Raw genomic sequence first — 16103 nt, 5'->3', positions numbered from 1 at the left:
CAGCTCTTTGCTTTATGCAGATGATGTTATACTTCTAAATAAATCCACTACAAGTCTGCAAGATTCCCTGACTAAATTGAATAACTGTTGTAATAGATATGGTATAAAGGTCAGCAATAACAAGACAAAGACAATAAAAATAGACAGAAGCATTGAAAAAATATCAACTGCATTGTGAATGGAGAACCTATAGAACAAGTAAAACATTTCAGCTACTTAGGTACGATTTCTAGTGAAGATGGTAAATTAAATATGGAAATAGACAACAAAATCAACAAACTGGTATGGTGGAAAGTCAACTGAATAAATTTATATGGAGAGAAAAAAATAAGAGAGAAATTAGTCAAAACAGTAAATTAGCTGTATATAAGACAGTGTTTAAACCAATTTTAACTTATGGATCTGAGAGCTTGGTCAGAAGTAAAAACATTTGACCAAAGACTAGAGACTGCAGATGTGAGAGTCCTGAGAAAGATTAGGGGTATGAACAGATGGCATCAATATCATATTAAAAATGAGGTGGGTAAGAACTTGACATTGTCAGCATCAGGACTACATTAGCCGAGCTAATCTCAGGTGGTATGGTCACTTAAACAGAATGGGAGAGAGGAAAGATTAGCAAAACAAGTGTTCTCTTGAAATAGCTCGCACCCCCATTACTCCCTCCCCTGACTTTTTCCCATCAATCCCTCCTCTTCGCCCAAAAAATAATTTCTATCTTCTCATGCTTCTCTCACCCCCCTCAAACACTGTCTACCCACCCTTAATAATAGTAATATTATACATATAAAAAACCCGGGTTTTTTCAAAATAATTCTCCCACATTACTTTATCCCACCTTCCCCAAAACACCTTTCTTTTAACAGCTTGACACCAGATGAATGCATATCGCTGGGATAAGGAGACAGAAAACAACATCCAAAAAAAGGTATGTCTGAATTTTCCTCCTATATTATTCTTCATATATTAGTTTTATAACGCTTCAGTAATGCCCTAAGATTTGAGTAAAGAGCCAGTAACATTGCAAAAAAGAAAAGGGGGCACTCCTAATCGAAAGTTGGCTATATTAGCCATTAAAATAATATTCCATAATGCCCTGTTTTACTGCATTATATATTTCCATGGGTGCTGCTCTACTATCATCTCTCCACTTTACTCTAATCATCTATGAACATAGGCAGCTGCTGGTTAACACCCTATACAGTTTTAACCCAGACTCATTGAATCAACTTCTTATCCTCTGCCTTAATTCCTACACCTCTGCTCTTTGAAGCAGCGTCTTCCCTGCTGTTTTTTTCCCCAATGATTATAACCTTTTCAGATCTTCAAAAATCTCAAGTTTCTTTATTCTTTCTTACCACTTACCCACATGGCAAAATAAAAAAAAAAAAAGTAATGCAGTAAATGTTCACACCACACTATAATGAAATGATGCTTTTAACTAACTATGGAAAAGTTCTGGCATAACCCCCATAAAAACTAATGCTATTTTATGCTCACTACTACAAACAGTAAAAGCCTAAAACTTTTACAATAATGAACTGAATTTCCTAGTAAAAGATTACATTCAGAAGACAAAGGAAATGGCAGGAAATTGTACATTGACAACAGGACAGTATTTATTTATGGCAGGTAGAACAAAAGAAATCATTGGCAATAACATAGGAAACTGCAAAAAATTGCACAATGATGACAGAACACAAGCGATATTGGCAAGAACAAACATAAAAGAAAACACACAACACCACACAAAAAAGTACAACTTCAAAGAATAATGGGAGGCAAGAAAGGACTAGAAGAATATGAAATTATAAAAATGAAAATGCAAAATTAATGTTAAGTCTAAATAGTATGCTAGCTTAAATTAATGTCACTTAGCCAAAATCATCAAAAGGTAGAGACTGTATCATTAAAATCAAAAATTTAGGTCAAAGACTCAAAAATTCTAAATCAGAAGTGTGGATTGTTTTATCTTATGGATGAAGAATCTATCTGACAGAATGAGCCACACAAACTTTCTAACTTTTAATGAAATTTTGAATTAAAGAAATAGTGTATTGTATTATATTTGTTTAATTTACAGTTCTAAGATATCAGTTTGTGCCAGTTGTCTGTTACTGGCTTTCTCTCTTTTTTCAGTTAGGAAACCGACTTGTTCACACAACTATGTGCCACTCACTTTTCTCCTCCCCTTCAGCTGACTAATGCTCATCGCTATGTGTTCACTATCTCTGTGTAATTGGAGGTGACAATTATAAAGTTATGAAATTGACTGTTTTAGTCTTCACGCAATTTTTGATTTTAATGGTGAAGTCTGCACATGGAAATGTAAGTTTCTGTAGTTACTCAGTGGGTAGTTCTCAGCAGTTCTGTGGGTAGTTTTCGGTATCGAGACCGCATTATGATGTAAATAAAGAGTTTAATAAAAAAATAAGAAATTGAAACCTGACAAGTTTCTTAAGTCATATGACTTACATCATCAGGGCTACTGGTACAGAAAAGTTTTACACAACAAAAGCCTATTAATAATTAATTACACATTAGTTGTTTTGATAACTTCACAACTATTACATATAATTGACCTAGGATATAACACACATGATACCATACAACTTGATATCAACAACTAGCAATCTTCCAACATGCATACAGTAACGAATTTATTATTTGTATTCTGGTTTTAATAATTATATGTAACAGTTGTGAAGTTATTAGAACATCTAATATCATCATCATAATGCTAAGTACATGTATAGACCATATCAGTCTGTTCCAGTCTCATTATCAATTCACTATCCTTTTTTGAGGTCTACCCTTTCCAATTGGCTTATCCCAGGGGCTCACATTGATGAGTACGAGCATGGGAAACCCAAGATACCCAAGCTAGACCTAATCTTACTTCCTACAATATACACTTGGTATACCATACCTGTAGACTGGTCTTCTACTCTTCTTTCCTCTACTCTCTCTTGATTCTTACCCCCCCCCCCCAGTGCTATTAGAGCAATTTGAGGACGAGGGGGTGATTCTTTCCTCTCAAACTGTGGTTTCCACTATCTATTTAAAAAAAAAAAAAAAAAAAGGCAAGCCTAGTTGTCTTAAGGTGGCACCACTAGGATACCTATCATCATGCTAGTCAATTGACATAGGGAAACACATGTTACCTTCAAGTCTCAGTGAAATCCAAACTGGACAGAAAACATGGAAAAAGACCGCAAACTGGAAAGGGATAAGAAACTTTGGAAAAAGAAAAAGGTGAAATATGCTACTTGGAACATCTAATATGTGTAGTTAATTGTTAATCTTTTCTGTACCGGTATACCCCTGATGATGTAAGTTATGACTTATGAAACTTGTCAGGTTTTAATTGCTTATTTTTAATAAACTCTTTATTTACATCATAGTGTAGTCTCAATACCGAAACTACCCACAAAGACTGCACATATTTAGTTCCATGTATACTTTTCCTATCCATTGGCTACAGGTCCTACAGTTCATTTGTATGCCCTGAAGATGTCTATGTGACTGAGACAAAATGTTGAAAGAATTAAAATAAAATGAACTAAATGTCATTTTAATTCTTAAAATGGTATTTGTTCATTCTGATGATTTCAGCTAAGTGGCATTACTTTAGGCTAATGTAACACATTTTGAAATATAATCATTAATTCTGGATTTTCATTTTTATCATTTCACATGCTTCTAGTTCCTTCTTTCTTATGTATCCCATTATTATTATTTTATTATTACATGACACTCCCAGGAAGGGCACCTACTCTACAACTCTCTGTCTCCACGACTCAATCCACCAACTAGAACGAATTGCAACTACCATCATCATCTACACAAACACCATCTACCACCCACCACCACTAGTATTTTCACAGACAACCACAAACATCCATGCCCACGGCAGGATTTGAACTTGCAGCTTTTTGTCTGGAGAGTGGATACGCTAACCAATCGGCAATTTTTTTTTTAGAAATACTTCAAGTTTATTTCAACGTGTTCAAATTTCAATTTGCTCGCGCATCACGTTGTTCAGCACCCATGGGTTTGTGGGTCATCGGGTAGTGACTAAATTATTGATAAGGAGATTTTATCAGTTCCTTTTCATGCCACAAATCCGGAGCGAGATAGCTAGATGTCTGTTGAATTGCCAGATAAGTTGCTTTAGCAAAATTCCCAGCAGTTGAAATAGACCCACTTGCAGATGTGTAGCAGTCTTCAATTCCAGCCATAGTTAACAACTTTTTAGGGACTGGAGCGGAAACAATACCTGTACCTCTAGGAGCAGGTATAAGTCTCATCAAAACACTTCCACACTTGCTTGTTACCTTGCAAGGAATAGTGTGTGGTTTCCCAATATTGTTTCCCTAGTATCCTCTGTGCACAGGTATTACCAATAGTTTAGCCAAAATTATTGCTCCTCGAATAGCTGTAGCTGTTTCTTTGGAATATTTAACTCCAAGACCTACATGGCCATTTGAGTCTCCTATTGCTGCAAAAGCCTTAAATCTAGTTCTCTGACCAACATAAGTTTGTTTCTGAACAGGCATAATCTTGAGAACTTCATCTTTTAATGAGGAACCCAGGAAAAAATCTATTATTTCAAATTCCTTGATGGGAAGTGAAAACAAATAGATATCTTCAATTGTCTTATTTTCCCATCCTTAACAAGTCTTCTTTGTCACCGGTATCCACTCCTTCTCACCTTCCTTTCCTCTTCTTCTGCCTCGTCCATGACCACCACCACCTGTAAATCCACCATTAAAACCTCCTCTTCCACCACTACCTCCTCCTCCACGGACTGGACCTGTGTCCACTTGTGTATACTTCTTAGCTTATTGTTTGAATTTATGCTTTTCATGTTGCTGTGTGTGTGTGTGCTGCATGTGCATGCACATGCGCAACACACTTCACTTATGGCTCCCACCAATCCTTTGTTTCTGTTATCAGTGTATGATTTGATTTCCTTTGTTTCATTTCTTGCCATTTCTGTTTCCAGTGATTCCTTTTGCTTCCAGCATTTAAATAGAAGTTGAGGAGACTGAAAATGCTATCAGCCAGAAGGGTGTGAGCAAGAGAATATGATTGTGAATGTGAAATATACTGAAAGAACAAAAACAATTGTAATCACAGGAAGATGGGGTATGACTTAAGCATGCCTGATTGAGAAAATGGAAGAGAGAGGATAACTATGCAGCAAAAGCAAGAGTGAAGGCTGGTATCATACTCTTCTTTGTACCAGCATTCACTCTTGTATGCTGGAATGCAGGTTTGGAGAATGAGATGATTAAGATGAGAAAGGAACTGGTGTGTACAAAACGAAATTAGATATTGGATAGATATGAACATAAGAGTATGAAAAACTAAAATCAAAGATGCGTGAAAGAAAACGAAAAATCAGGTAGAAGTTAGATCGATGAAAAGCATAATTAAAAGAGTTGCAGACAAAAAAAAAAGTTGGGAATTGGGGAGGGAATATAAGGAAAAAGGTGATAAGCATGCTCATGAGCAGTACATGGCAGACAAGAAGAGTGACCCGTATAGTAAGGAAGGCCAAACTAATTGTGAGAGAAAGCTAGCTGATGAGACCAAAAGAAATCATAAAGAGGTCTTTTGTCATATGGCAAGTAAAAAGAGAAACGACTATCAGGGATGTACAAAACGTTCAGTATTCAACCAATTCGGCGTGTTTTTCATTCAGCTGCAGCCGAATCAGTAGAAAGATTTGGTGTTTAACCAGCTGAAGCAGAAAAATTATTGTTACATGTGTCATAACAAATGCAACCAATTGGGAAAAGCCTTCCCTTATCTTGTGTGACCTTTCAAATAGAAGGGTTTTTCCAAGACTAGTGAGTAAATTTATTCCACAGTACAATTTCTCAAATTTCTTTCGGCACTAGTATACTTGAAAGAGTTATTAAAGTGGTTTTATAGGATTGACACTGAAAATTTTTTCAGTATATAGTAGAAGAGAGAATGAGGGGTCACCCATGGAAATTGTGTAAGAGTTTGGTTAGCGAGGGTATTAGGACTAGATCTTTCACTTAGAGGGAGATGAATGGGTTGCAAGAGTTATCTGGGAGTGCTTCATCGGTGAATGAGTTTGTATTGAGATCCATTATTCATACTAGCCATTAGTAATGGCTAGTGCCAATAATGGATCTCCTGCAATGTCTTCTGATTCAATGGAAATACCTGTATAATAATAAGATGAAAAAAAAGTGAATGACTCAACAATGGCACTGTATGGAGATTCCATTATTAACTCTTTTAGTGGTGACTCAATAAAATAAAAATTGGGAAATTGCTAAATGATTGCAGTATCTGCCTGCAAAAACTCAAATGGCAATGTAAATTTACAGCTTCTACATTTAAAATTTGAACACATATATGTTGATACTGTTTTTGGGATAGAAGCATGGTGACATACAGGGTGTTCGGGATAAATTTGACATATTTATAATTAATTATATTTTTCCGTAAGTTACATGTATTAACACACACTTCTCTTCATTTAAAAGTTTGGACCCTTCTTCATTCATATACAAGATGTCAGAAAGGATGGATAGCTGGAACCCACCTGAATCATGGAAGAGAGTAACTTGTATCATGATGATTCGTGCCCGCCATCAAAATAAGGATATTACGACTGCTGCCCAATGCTCCCTGAATACAGTAAAAACAATCAGGCATGAACTAGAGACTTGCAATGGTGACTACGAGGATGTAGCAAGAAGAAAGATCCCTAGCAGACGATCTGATTGCGTTCGTACAGCAGAATTCCTCGCAAATCTGCAGGAACAGGTGTTGAAGAACCCTGGCATTGGAATTCGGGCTTTGTTCGTGGAGTTGCTAACTGTAGTCAAGCCCTGGATAACAAGGGTAGCCAATGGTAGGCCGTATGTATGGCAGCAGGATTCGGCCCCTTGCCACACCTCTGGGAAAAGTCAAAAATGGTTGTCTGAAAATTTCTACGACTTCACCAGTCCAAATGTTTGGCCTCCAAACTCCCCAGACCTTAACCCCATGGATTATTTTGTATGGGGCGCAGTTGAAAAAGACACCAATCGCACTTCCAGTAATACAAAAGCCCAGTTAATGGATAAAATTAAAACAGTTTTTGCTGCCCTTCCCAGGGAGACTGTAGCATCAGCTTGTTCGAGGTTCCGAAGCAGAATTGAAGCTGTGATCGATGCTAATGGTGGTTATTTTGAGTAAATCCTGTTGATAGTATTGTAATTAACTCTGCCTGTAATGTTTTTTTGTCAATTCATTAAATTTAATAGATACAAAGAAGATTTTCTTTTTCCTTACGAAACTGTCAAATTTATCCCGAACACCCTGTATATGTACTGAAATGGTTAAAAGTATGGCATGAGAGTGCACATGTTTGTTTTACAGGAATGAGGATGAAGAAGATGATTGATGCTTTTAGATATGAAAAGTAAAGATGCGAAGGTGTTAGTGGTGGGTAAGAATGAATGATTTCATTGGGCATATGGAAAATGTAAGGATGGATATCAGCAAAGCGAGCACAAATGTACACAGTATTCAAACAATATACAAACAAAAAATATATATTGGTGGATGGCAGATGGCATTGTGTGTTGATGGTAGTGTCGTGGAGTTGGAGGATTAAGTGAGGGAGACAATGAGTTGAAGTGGAAAGAGGAGAGTGAAAGACAACCCTGTGGTGGAAATTCAACATTAACAAATTGCACTCTCGCAATTTGTTAATGTTGAATGCATTCCAGGGGTAAGTGGAATTGTATAAAAAAGATGGATTGCATTTAAATGAATTTGTTGTGAATCAGACAAAGAAATGCTGCTATAAGGATGTGTAATGGGTGATGTAAACAAGAGATCAGAGGTAATGTGAAAGAGCAGGAGAGTGTAACAGTTGATACAAAAGTCTGTGAATGGAGAGGAGGGTGAAAATATGCAAGCAGGGATGCCAGCTGGACAGGGAAACGGGGGAAGTGGTGGTGAAGAGACCTTAAAGTTTATGGATCACCTTACTAAAATTGTGAGAACATCACAAATGATTTTGGCAATGAGGCAGACCATTGATTTACATGCAGAAACAAAGAGGTTATTTTTCCTTTGTATAATGTGTTGATTAATCCACAAATGGACTATTGCACAGAGATCTGGTTGCCTGTGTTTCAAGAGTGATGGGAATTTTTCAGTGGGTCCAAAGAACATTCACTATGTTGGTATCAGGTCTCTGGAATTTGGGATATTAAGACAGTTGAGGGAATTCAATTTGGAGCCTTATGAATATAAGAAGGAGAGAGAATATAATTGAGACATAAGTTGATGAGGGGCTTTTACCAGATTAATTTGGTGGAGATTTTTCATAGAGTAGATAGAGACAAGGATAGAACATATCTCATCCCTGGAAGCTATATAAAATGGGTGTGATCAAGGGAGTGAGGGGCAAGTTCTTTGCATGTAAGGTTGGTGAGTGTATGCATTGCCTGAGTGTGCTGAGTGCAGAAACTGTGAATGGATTATGATCCATTCTTGTTTTACTCCTTTACCCAAGCATAAACTAATTTGCACATCCCTGAAATTTCTTCACAACTATACTTGTATATAATAGAGGCTATTGACTTCACATCATTTGCCTCAGTATCCCAGAATGCAAAAACATTATGGGAAGGTTTTGATTTTTATTGAAGCCTACCTGTGGGAACTGGACTTAAGAAGATTCAAACTGGTCTGGGTAGTAGCCCTTCTCATAATGCATTGGATTATACATGTCTAAAAGGGCATGTGTTCACGTGCAAACATTTTTTGCTTTACACTTGGAAAAAGGATTAAACCAAGAATATAATTTCTTGGCATCTTTAATTTATAATTTCCTTCATTCTCTTTCCTGTTATCTCCTTTGTGATCTCCTATTTCCCACTTCGTTTACATCAAACAATCTTTTTTTCCTTAAATTCTCTTATAGCAAACCTTGCACTATATCAAACTGTTTCTCTGTTCTCCAGAGTTCTACAGCAGGTGTCTGCTGTTTTTAGTCAGCCTTACAATCCATTGTTTTCAATGACACATATTTTGGTTAAGGTTTGTTAATTTGAAACTTGATACTATGAGTTTTTACTAACAGACCTTGACAAAAGTTAGTTTGTTAGTTGAAACTCATTGTGCCTTTAGATTTCATTTTATATAGTTATTGTGCACAACAGAATTTAGTCAAAATGCTAAATCAGCCTTATACAAAACAGTGTTCAAACCAATTTTAATGCATGGCTTCAAGAGATGTGTTAAAAATAAAAACACTTGATCAAAGACTGGAGAAGACACAGATATGAGAGTTAAAATAAGATTAGTAGAGAGAACAGATGGCAGAATCGAATTAAAAATGAGTTTTGCAAGAGCAGTTTTATTATCTTTTAAAATGTTTTTGCATTTATGAATAGCTACCATCATGGTAATTTTTTTTAAAATTTTTTAACTCTTAGCATTTATTAGTAGCTTTTGTGGCATTTTCAATTTGATAAGTACATTAATTTTGCAACAATGATGGATTTAAATTAATATGTAGAATCTCACATAAGATGATGGTGATGTCACATAGTATGGAGGAGAGGAATTACTACCCTGTGGTTTCAAAATACATGGTGAATTAGCATATCTAATATGAAAAAAAAATCGAATAACAATTTTGGTTTATAAGCATGCACCTAAAAATAATAACGAATCATGGAGGTTGAAACATGAGGTTATGATGTGAAACTTTCAGTTTGATTGAGTGCTTATCTCTAATATTTTGTATATACCACCATGAATTAGGGATAAGCAATCAATCTTCAAGATTCATTATTATTTTTATTTGAGGGTGTGCCAAGAAGTTATGATAATCACCAATTTCTTCGAACCTCTGATATCTCTTCTTATATATCCTAAAAGAAAAAGAACAAATTATTACACTTTGATAAAGCATGGGGGCTAAAGGATTTTAAGATATGTTCTTTCTTTGTGGTTATAATTTTTCAGCCTGTCTCCCCCAATATGGTTCCCTCTCAACATACTTGTTTGTTTGTGAAATGTGTTACACATTTTATATTATGTGTAACACTATATTTATTTTATGTGGAATATATACATATCCTACATAAATACATTTTTGGATTTTTTAAAATTATTTTATTTATTTGCTCTTAAAAGGGAAACAGCAAAATGAATTAGTGACCCTTCTTAGCTTGAACTACCATTTCAAGCTCTTCTAATACAGAAAGGTAGTGTCTCATAAATGATTACTTTGAAATGTTAAAATACTGAGAAGTTAATATAAAATTGTTCAGAGGTTTTGGTATACAGATTATTACTTATTTGTTAAACAACCTTCTTGAAATTTCAAATTGATTAGCCTCAGCTACTGGATTTTTTTTTTTTTTTTTTATTAAGAAAGCAAACATTGGTAAATTACTCTTAAAAATGGTGATGTAGTGTTATGTTGTAGTGAAATATTTGATTATTCTGATTTTACAGAATATTGAACATAGCATATTAAGTTTTAACCTGTCCACTTCTGAAGCATTCTTTACTACTTGTCTAACCTTTCAGCTGACCAGACCGGACAGTTGTTTGTTGGAGATGCTATTCTGAAGGTAATGCATAATAAACTTTTTTTTAAAATATTTTTTGTAGACACACCAATTTCATTTAAAATTAAATATTTTTAGTTATTCTTAAATAATGAAGAAATGAATTATGTTGCAATATGAGAATAATATTTTTATTATTTTTTTAATATAAATCATGTGCATTAGAAGTTGTAAAACCTATAACACGTTAGGGTGTAAGTAAGTAATCAAAAAGAAAGAAAGCACCTATTATGTTATACGTTAAAGATACCAAGCAATTTTATAACTTGGTTTTAATCCTTTTTCCCAAGTAAGCAAACAGTCAGTAAGTCAAGTTTGCGCCTTTTTTTCTTGGTAAGGGTGGAGTAAGCTCTGATCACTTTCCCTTAGTATCTCCCCTAATGCAAAGCACAATCTCCTTGCAGACGTGTATGATGCTATGCATTAAAGGAAGAGCCATACCCCAAGTGGTCCTTCCCTTAATGCATAGCATCATACATGTCTGCAAGTAGATGTTCTTTGCATTAGGGGAGATACTAAGGGAAAGTGATCAGAGCTTATTCCACCTTTACCATGAGTTGCCTCAGACCTGAAAATACTTCAGGCGCAAACTTGACTTGCCTGTCTGTTTACTTACTTGGGAAAAAGGATTAAAATCAAGTTTATAAAATTGCTTGGTATCTTTAACATATAGTATACCCAAGGTAAAAAACTTTCTACACCTATTATGTTTTTTTTTTTTAACAACTGGAGGTTTAGTCCTTGGAGGAAAACTGTGTGGGGGAAGACTGTTTATAGAGGTAGAAAGGAATGAAAGCGGAGGATGAAAAGTTGGTTTGATATGTTTAGAGTCAAATAGTGAATGGATGTTTACCAGTAGCTGCTCTTCTGTTTAAATGAGCTTGATGGGAAAATGGTGAGATGGTGTCAGTGAGCTCTGTGGAACAGTGGCCATGAAAATACTTATATAAGTACATCTTTAAGATAGCAATTGGAGTGAACCTGTTAAAAAAAGGTTATCAATTAACAGGATAATTCTCCTCCCCCCCTATTTTGAACAGCATTATTCATTTTTAGAGATTTTAGAGACAGTTATTTATGCTGTTGACACTTCTTATGCTGATGGTGCGTGTCTTCATTTCAGTTGAGGTTGAGATTGTTTCACTGACTTTTCACTGTTCACTCTTGTACTCTGATGAAAACAGTAGGAGCTTGTTTAACTAGGCAATGCATTAGTATCACGTATTGTACCATTGTTTGTGGTAAAAGACATTATAGAATACAATTCGATCAGCTTAGTCTAAAATTGTCAAACACACAAGAAGGTGTGTTTACTTGGGAATATAGAGAATTGATTCTCTATATTCTGCTTGCAGGACAGAAAATCTTGCTGTCTAAAATATTTCTATTGGAAAAGCAAAAACCTTATAAAGGTTTTTTATATGCTAGATAGAAATCAAACCCAGATCTTTCCAGCTGAAGGACATCTTATATATCATAAAGGTCCTGGTAAGTTATTTGAATTCATTGTAGTCTGTGTGGAGTTATTCTCCCAGTTAAAAAAACTTTGACTTTTAAGTGATTCCACTCACTGATCCAATGTTATCAACTAATAAAATGCAAATGTTCTGATTAATCTCGTACATAACTGTGAGAAGAAATAAAAATTCTCAAGTCTCACCATCCTTTAACATCATCAGGGTTCCAGAAATACAACTTAAATATACTGGCCAGAATATGACTGAAACCAAGGTATCAGTTATAAATATTGTTGCAGATGATGTTAAAAAAACAACTAAATGTTGTGTTGACAAAACAAAGTAATATATTATTTAATTCTTACCATACGTTATACGTAATTATACAGAAATAGGCTTTCCTTGAAGGCCACCTTAAAGGAACACTTATTTCTGTATGCCACAACACAAGCTCATCACAACTGAGTTTGTGCTTTCTTTCATTCACTGTTCACAATGAAGAATGAGTTTATATAAATTATCCATAAAAAGTAATTTAATAAATAATAAAATTCACAAAAACAAGAAAGAAACATTATTAGATATATGAAGAGCCAAAGGCTTCAATTCGGCGACATATGACTTGTTTAAGTTAAGGGATATTACATCCCATATCGTTTCTTAGCCGAATAAGAAACTCAAAGAGTATCCAGGTATTTGCTTACGCTTGGAATCGCCAAACTTTATATAGTTTCTACTATATTCGGCATGAAACTCTTTGAGTGTCTTATTCAGCTAAGAAATGATATGGGATGTAATATCCCTTAACTTAAACAAGTCATATGTCACCGAATTGAAGCCTTTGGCTCTTCATATATCTAATAATTTATTAGGACACCTCTCGGCAATACTCATAGAAGGGGTGTAAGTTCTGTTCGCTACAAACTTGGTATTAACTAGGTCTACTGATGAGACCTCAATAAAGGTTGAAACCGGTCTGGGTAGTGACCTTCTCTCATAATGTAGAACAGTAATACAGCTCCTAGGAGCTAAGTTCACATTATTGGTAAATATCAAGAATAGTGATCGGAGCTTGCTCCACCTTTGACATGAGTTGCCTCAGCTTGCACTACCTTAAGGGTCAGTTGCTGCAGTATCCAGGTATTTGCTTATGCTTGGAAATCGCCGAACTTTATATAGTTTCTACTATATTCGGCATGAAACTCTTTGAGTTTCATATTCGGCTAAGAAATGATATGGGATGTAATATCCTGTAACTTAAACAAGAAAGAAACACATTATCTTGCAAAGAAGTCTTCGACTTGTCTCGCAACATGGTATTTCGTGTTGCGAGCTATAAAATCAGTTTAGGATAATACTATAATTGCGCACCTACTTAAGGGGTAAAGTTTTTTGCAGAATACGATATATAGATATACATACTGCAGTATTCAATTAGATTGTACCAATTTTAATTTTTGTGTTTATAATTATCAGTTTATTTTGTTGATGAAATTTATATTGTAAGAAAAGGACAATTAATTTTTTTTAAAGAATAGATTGTCTGTTACATGTGTCATGCATGTGTAAGTTTAATATTGAACTAAATTAATGCATTAATTTGATTAATATTTGTTGGAAATGATAACTGCAATTTAATTTAAATGCATAATTGTGATATGAAAAACTTCAGGTGTGTGAGATTTACTGTTTTCAAGTAAGCACCATAACTATAACACATAATGGTGGCTAATTTTTTTTTTTCTCTCTTCGTGACTGAAATGAAAACTTTTAAGTGTGTCACATAGTGGAGTATGCATGGAGTGAAAAGAACCCTATAGTAATGCTGTGAGAGAAATGAGGAGATTTTTGGAACTCGAAAGCAGATATTTATGAAGTCTTTCATATAGAAAGATATTTAAAAGTTCTCAATTATTGTTAGGCAGGTTGAGTTTTTAATTACTATGAAAAAATTAACAGTCTTTCATGTAGAAAGAAAAATAAAGTTCTGAACTTTAAAGGAGATAAAAGGAGGGAAGAAAGTGAGATGGACTTACGTAGAGATAAGCAACTAAAATTGCACCTGTTTTGGCTGTTCTTTAAAAGAGAATGCTGTAGTGTTCAAATTAAGGATTTCAGATCTTGAAATTTTATTTCCAGTTCTCTGAACTCCTTGCAGACACCCATGATCAAATAACTTGACAGTGAATGAGATGTTTTAAGAAAAATAAATAAATAAATTATGCAGAAAAAGTAATATATTTCGAATGAGGTCAAAAATTCACTTGTCTCTGTTTACTCACCTGTGCCAAGAAGATTTCTGTATCCCTGAACATCATGCATGTATAGGTCACCAAAGATCCATAACTTGCTTGTTATCGAAACATTTAAGTCTTGGTCTAAAAGAATTACTCTGGACATGCCATTTGCTATATGATGATTAGGGAGCCTCTTCAGGAAACAGTATTCCAGAGTAGGAATTGGGAGCAACAATGTTCAGGTGAGGAACACGGCTATCTCACTATCCATTCCTCACACAACATGATCCAAGTTTTATATCAATCCCACGTGACAAGTTGCAAAACCTATAATACATCTGTGCTGTGTATGGGCAATGCCAATAAAAAAGAAGGAACATGTTGATATGCTTTTTGAACTTGTGGTTGTAATTCTTAGGGAAAACATGTGGGGAAGAACTGTTACAGAGCACTCACAAGGTAGGTGGATGAGAATTTGGTATGATATCATTCCAGTTGGATGCTGCTCATATGTTTATGGGTTAGAGGAAAAGTGGAGGTATGATGTCAGCCAGCTCAGCAGAAAAGCACACATGGAAATATCCATAGAGCAAGCATAGAGTGGAAATAGTACATCTGTGAAATGAGAGTCTGTGAGAGAAAGGTAACCCCTTAATTGAATCACACTCTTCTAGGCATCTGCAAGCATTTTTAAAGAGGTTTTGGTATGCGCATTCCCTCCATATGTGAGAATCGAGTGGTTTGGGATTTACATGTTGTTAGACACAGCTGAAAAATAATGTAATGAATAGGAAAGTACACATCGTTTGAAAGGAGTTTATGTAACTTGTTTTCATTTTATAGGGGAAGCCAACGTCAAGCTTTTGGGCAAGACAGAATAATGCACATGTGAGTGATTATAAGCATGATACAGGATGGGTATTATTTCAGAGCACAAGTTTTAAGCACATTTGGAGCAGAAGACTTGTTGATATCCAATCTTAATGTCTTTCTGACAAAAGATGTCCCTCCATGTGGGATGCCTGTTGTCAGAGGGGATCTTTCAGTGATAATGGTGATGATGATGTCCCTTTTCATTTTTTTCTACTCTTTTCTTTTTTGTATTTTTTTTCTAGTTTTCCTTAGTCCTTTTAACTCTATCTTCATCAGTGGGATTCCACTGTGTTTGCCATATGGTGTGACTTGTGGACATCTAGAAATGGAGATCTTGGTGACATGAATGCCCTACTTTGGGTCCCCTGCTTTGGTATGACTTGTCTTTCTGATCAGCCAGACCAGGATTAATCAGGATTAATTTTGATCGCCTGCAAAAGTCATTGATCGAGAGGTCCAAGACTTGGTGTGGTGCTGCCTAGGATAACTCTGGCATTCCACTTCCATGCACAGTCATTGTTTGCTGAATAGTGGCCATCCTTGTATGAATGAGTGGGGAACTCTGGCACTGAACTTTATAATCTTTTTGATTAAATTTATCATCCTCAAGTATATCAGGGACATTCAACAAGTTCAACAGTCTGGAAACCATTTCCAGTCAAGTGATAACATGAACAAAAAAGTCCGAGACCATCTGAGACACCTTCTGATATCCCATCTTTCCTTTTTATACATTCAACAGGTGAATACTCTATCATGTGAATGTCATCCTCCTTTATCCAGAAAGATTAGAAATTTGTACCTTGTCAAAAATACTCAGAGGAGCAACTCTTTGGTGCAACATCAGCTTTGTTTTTTTTTGGGGGGGGGGCTACCAATTATGATATCTCAACAAAACACTGAACTTT

At 35.3% G+C, this 16103-nt stretch overlaps 1 protein-coding gene and 1 pseudogene across 2 annotated transcripts in view; one reads left to right on the top strand and one right to left on the bottom strand.

The window, feature by feature from the left end:
• Syn2 (Syntrophin-like 2) overlaps positions 1-16103 on the top strand; it is a 348707-nt gene that overhangs the window by 105665 nt on the left and 226939 nt on the right. For both annotated transcript variants that reach the window (XM_090403965.1, XM_090403966.1), the window contains exon 5: positions 10588-10631. In XM_090403965.1, the coding sequence (XP_090260091.1) occupies positions 10588-10631 (44 nt within the window). The remainder of the gene's footprint in view (positions 1-10587; positions 10632-16103) is intronic.
• On the bottom strand, positions 4083-10080 carry LOC150099416 (small ribosomal subunit protein uS5 pseudogene; annotated as a pseudogene).

Source organism: Typopeltis vanoorti, chromosome 14, assembly GCF_054136105.1.
Source record: "Typopeltis vanoorti isolate ZY-2024b chromosome 14, IOZ_Tvanoo_1.0, whole genome shotgun sequence".
Taxonomy (NCBI): domain Eukaryota; kingdom Metazoa; phylum Arthropoda; class Arachnida; order Uropygi; family Thelyphonidae; genus Typopeltis; species Typopeltis vanoorti.
Note: the sequence above shows the minus strand (reverse complement) of the source record. Positions and strands in the feature narration are given on the sequence as shown.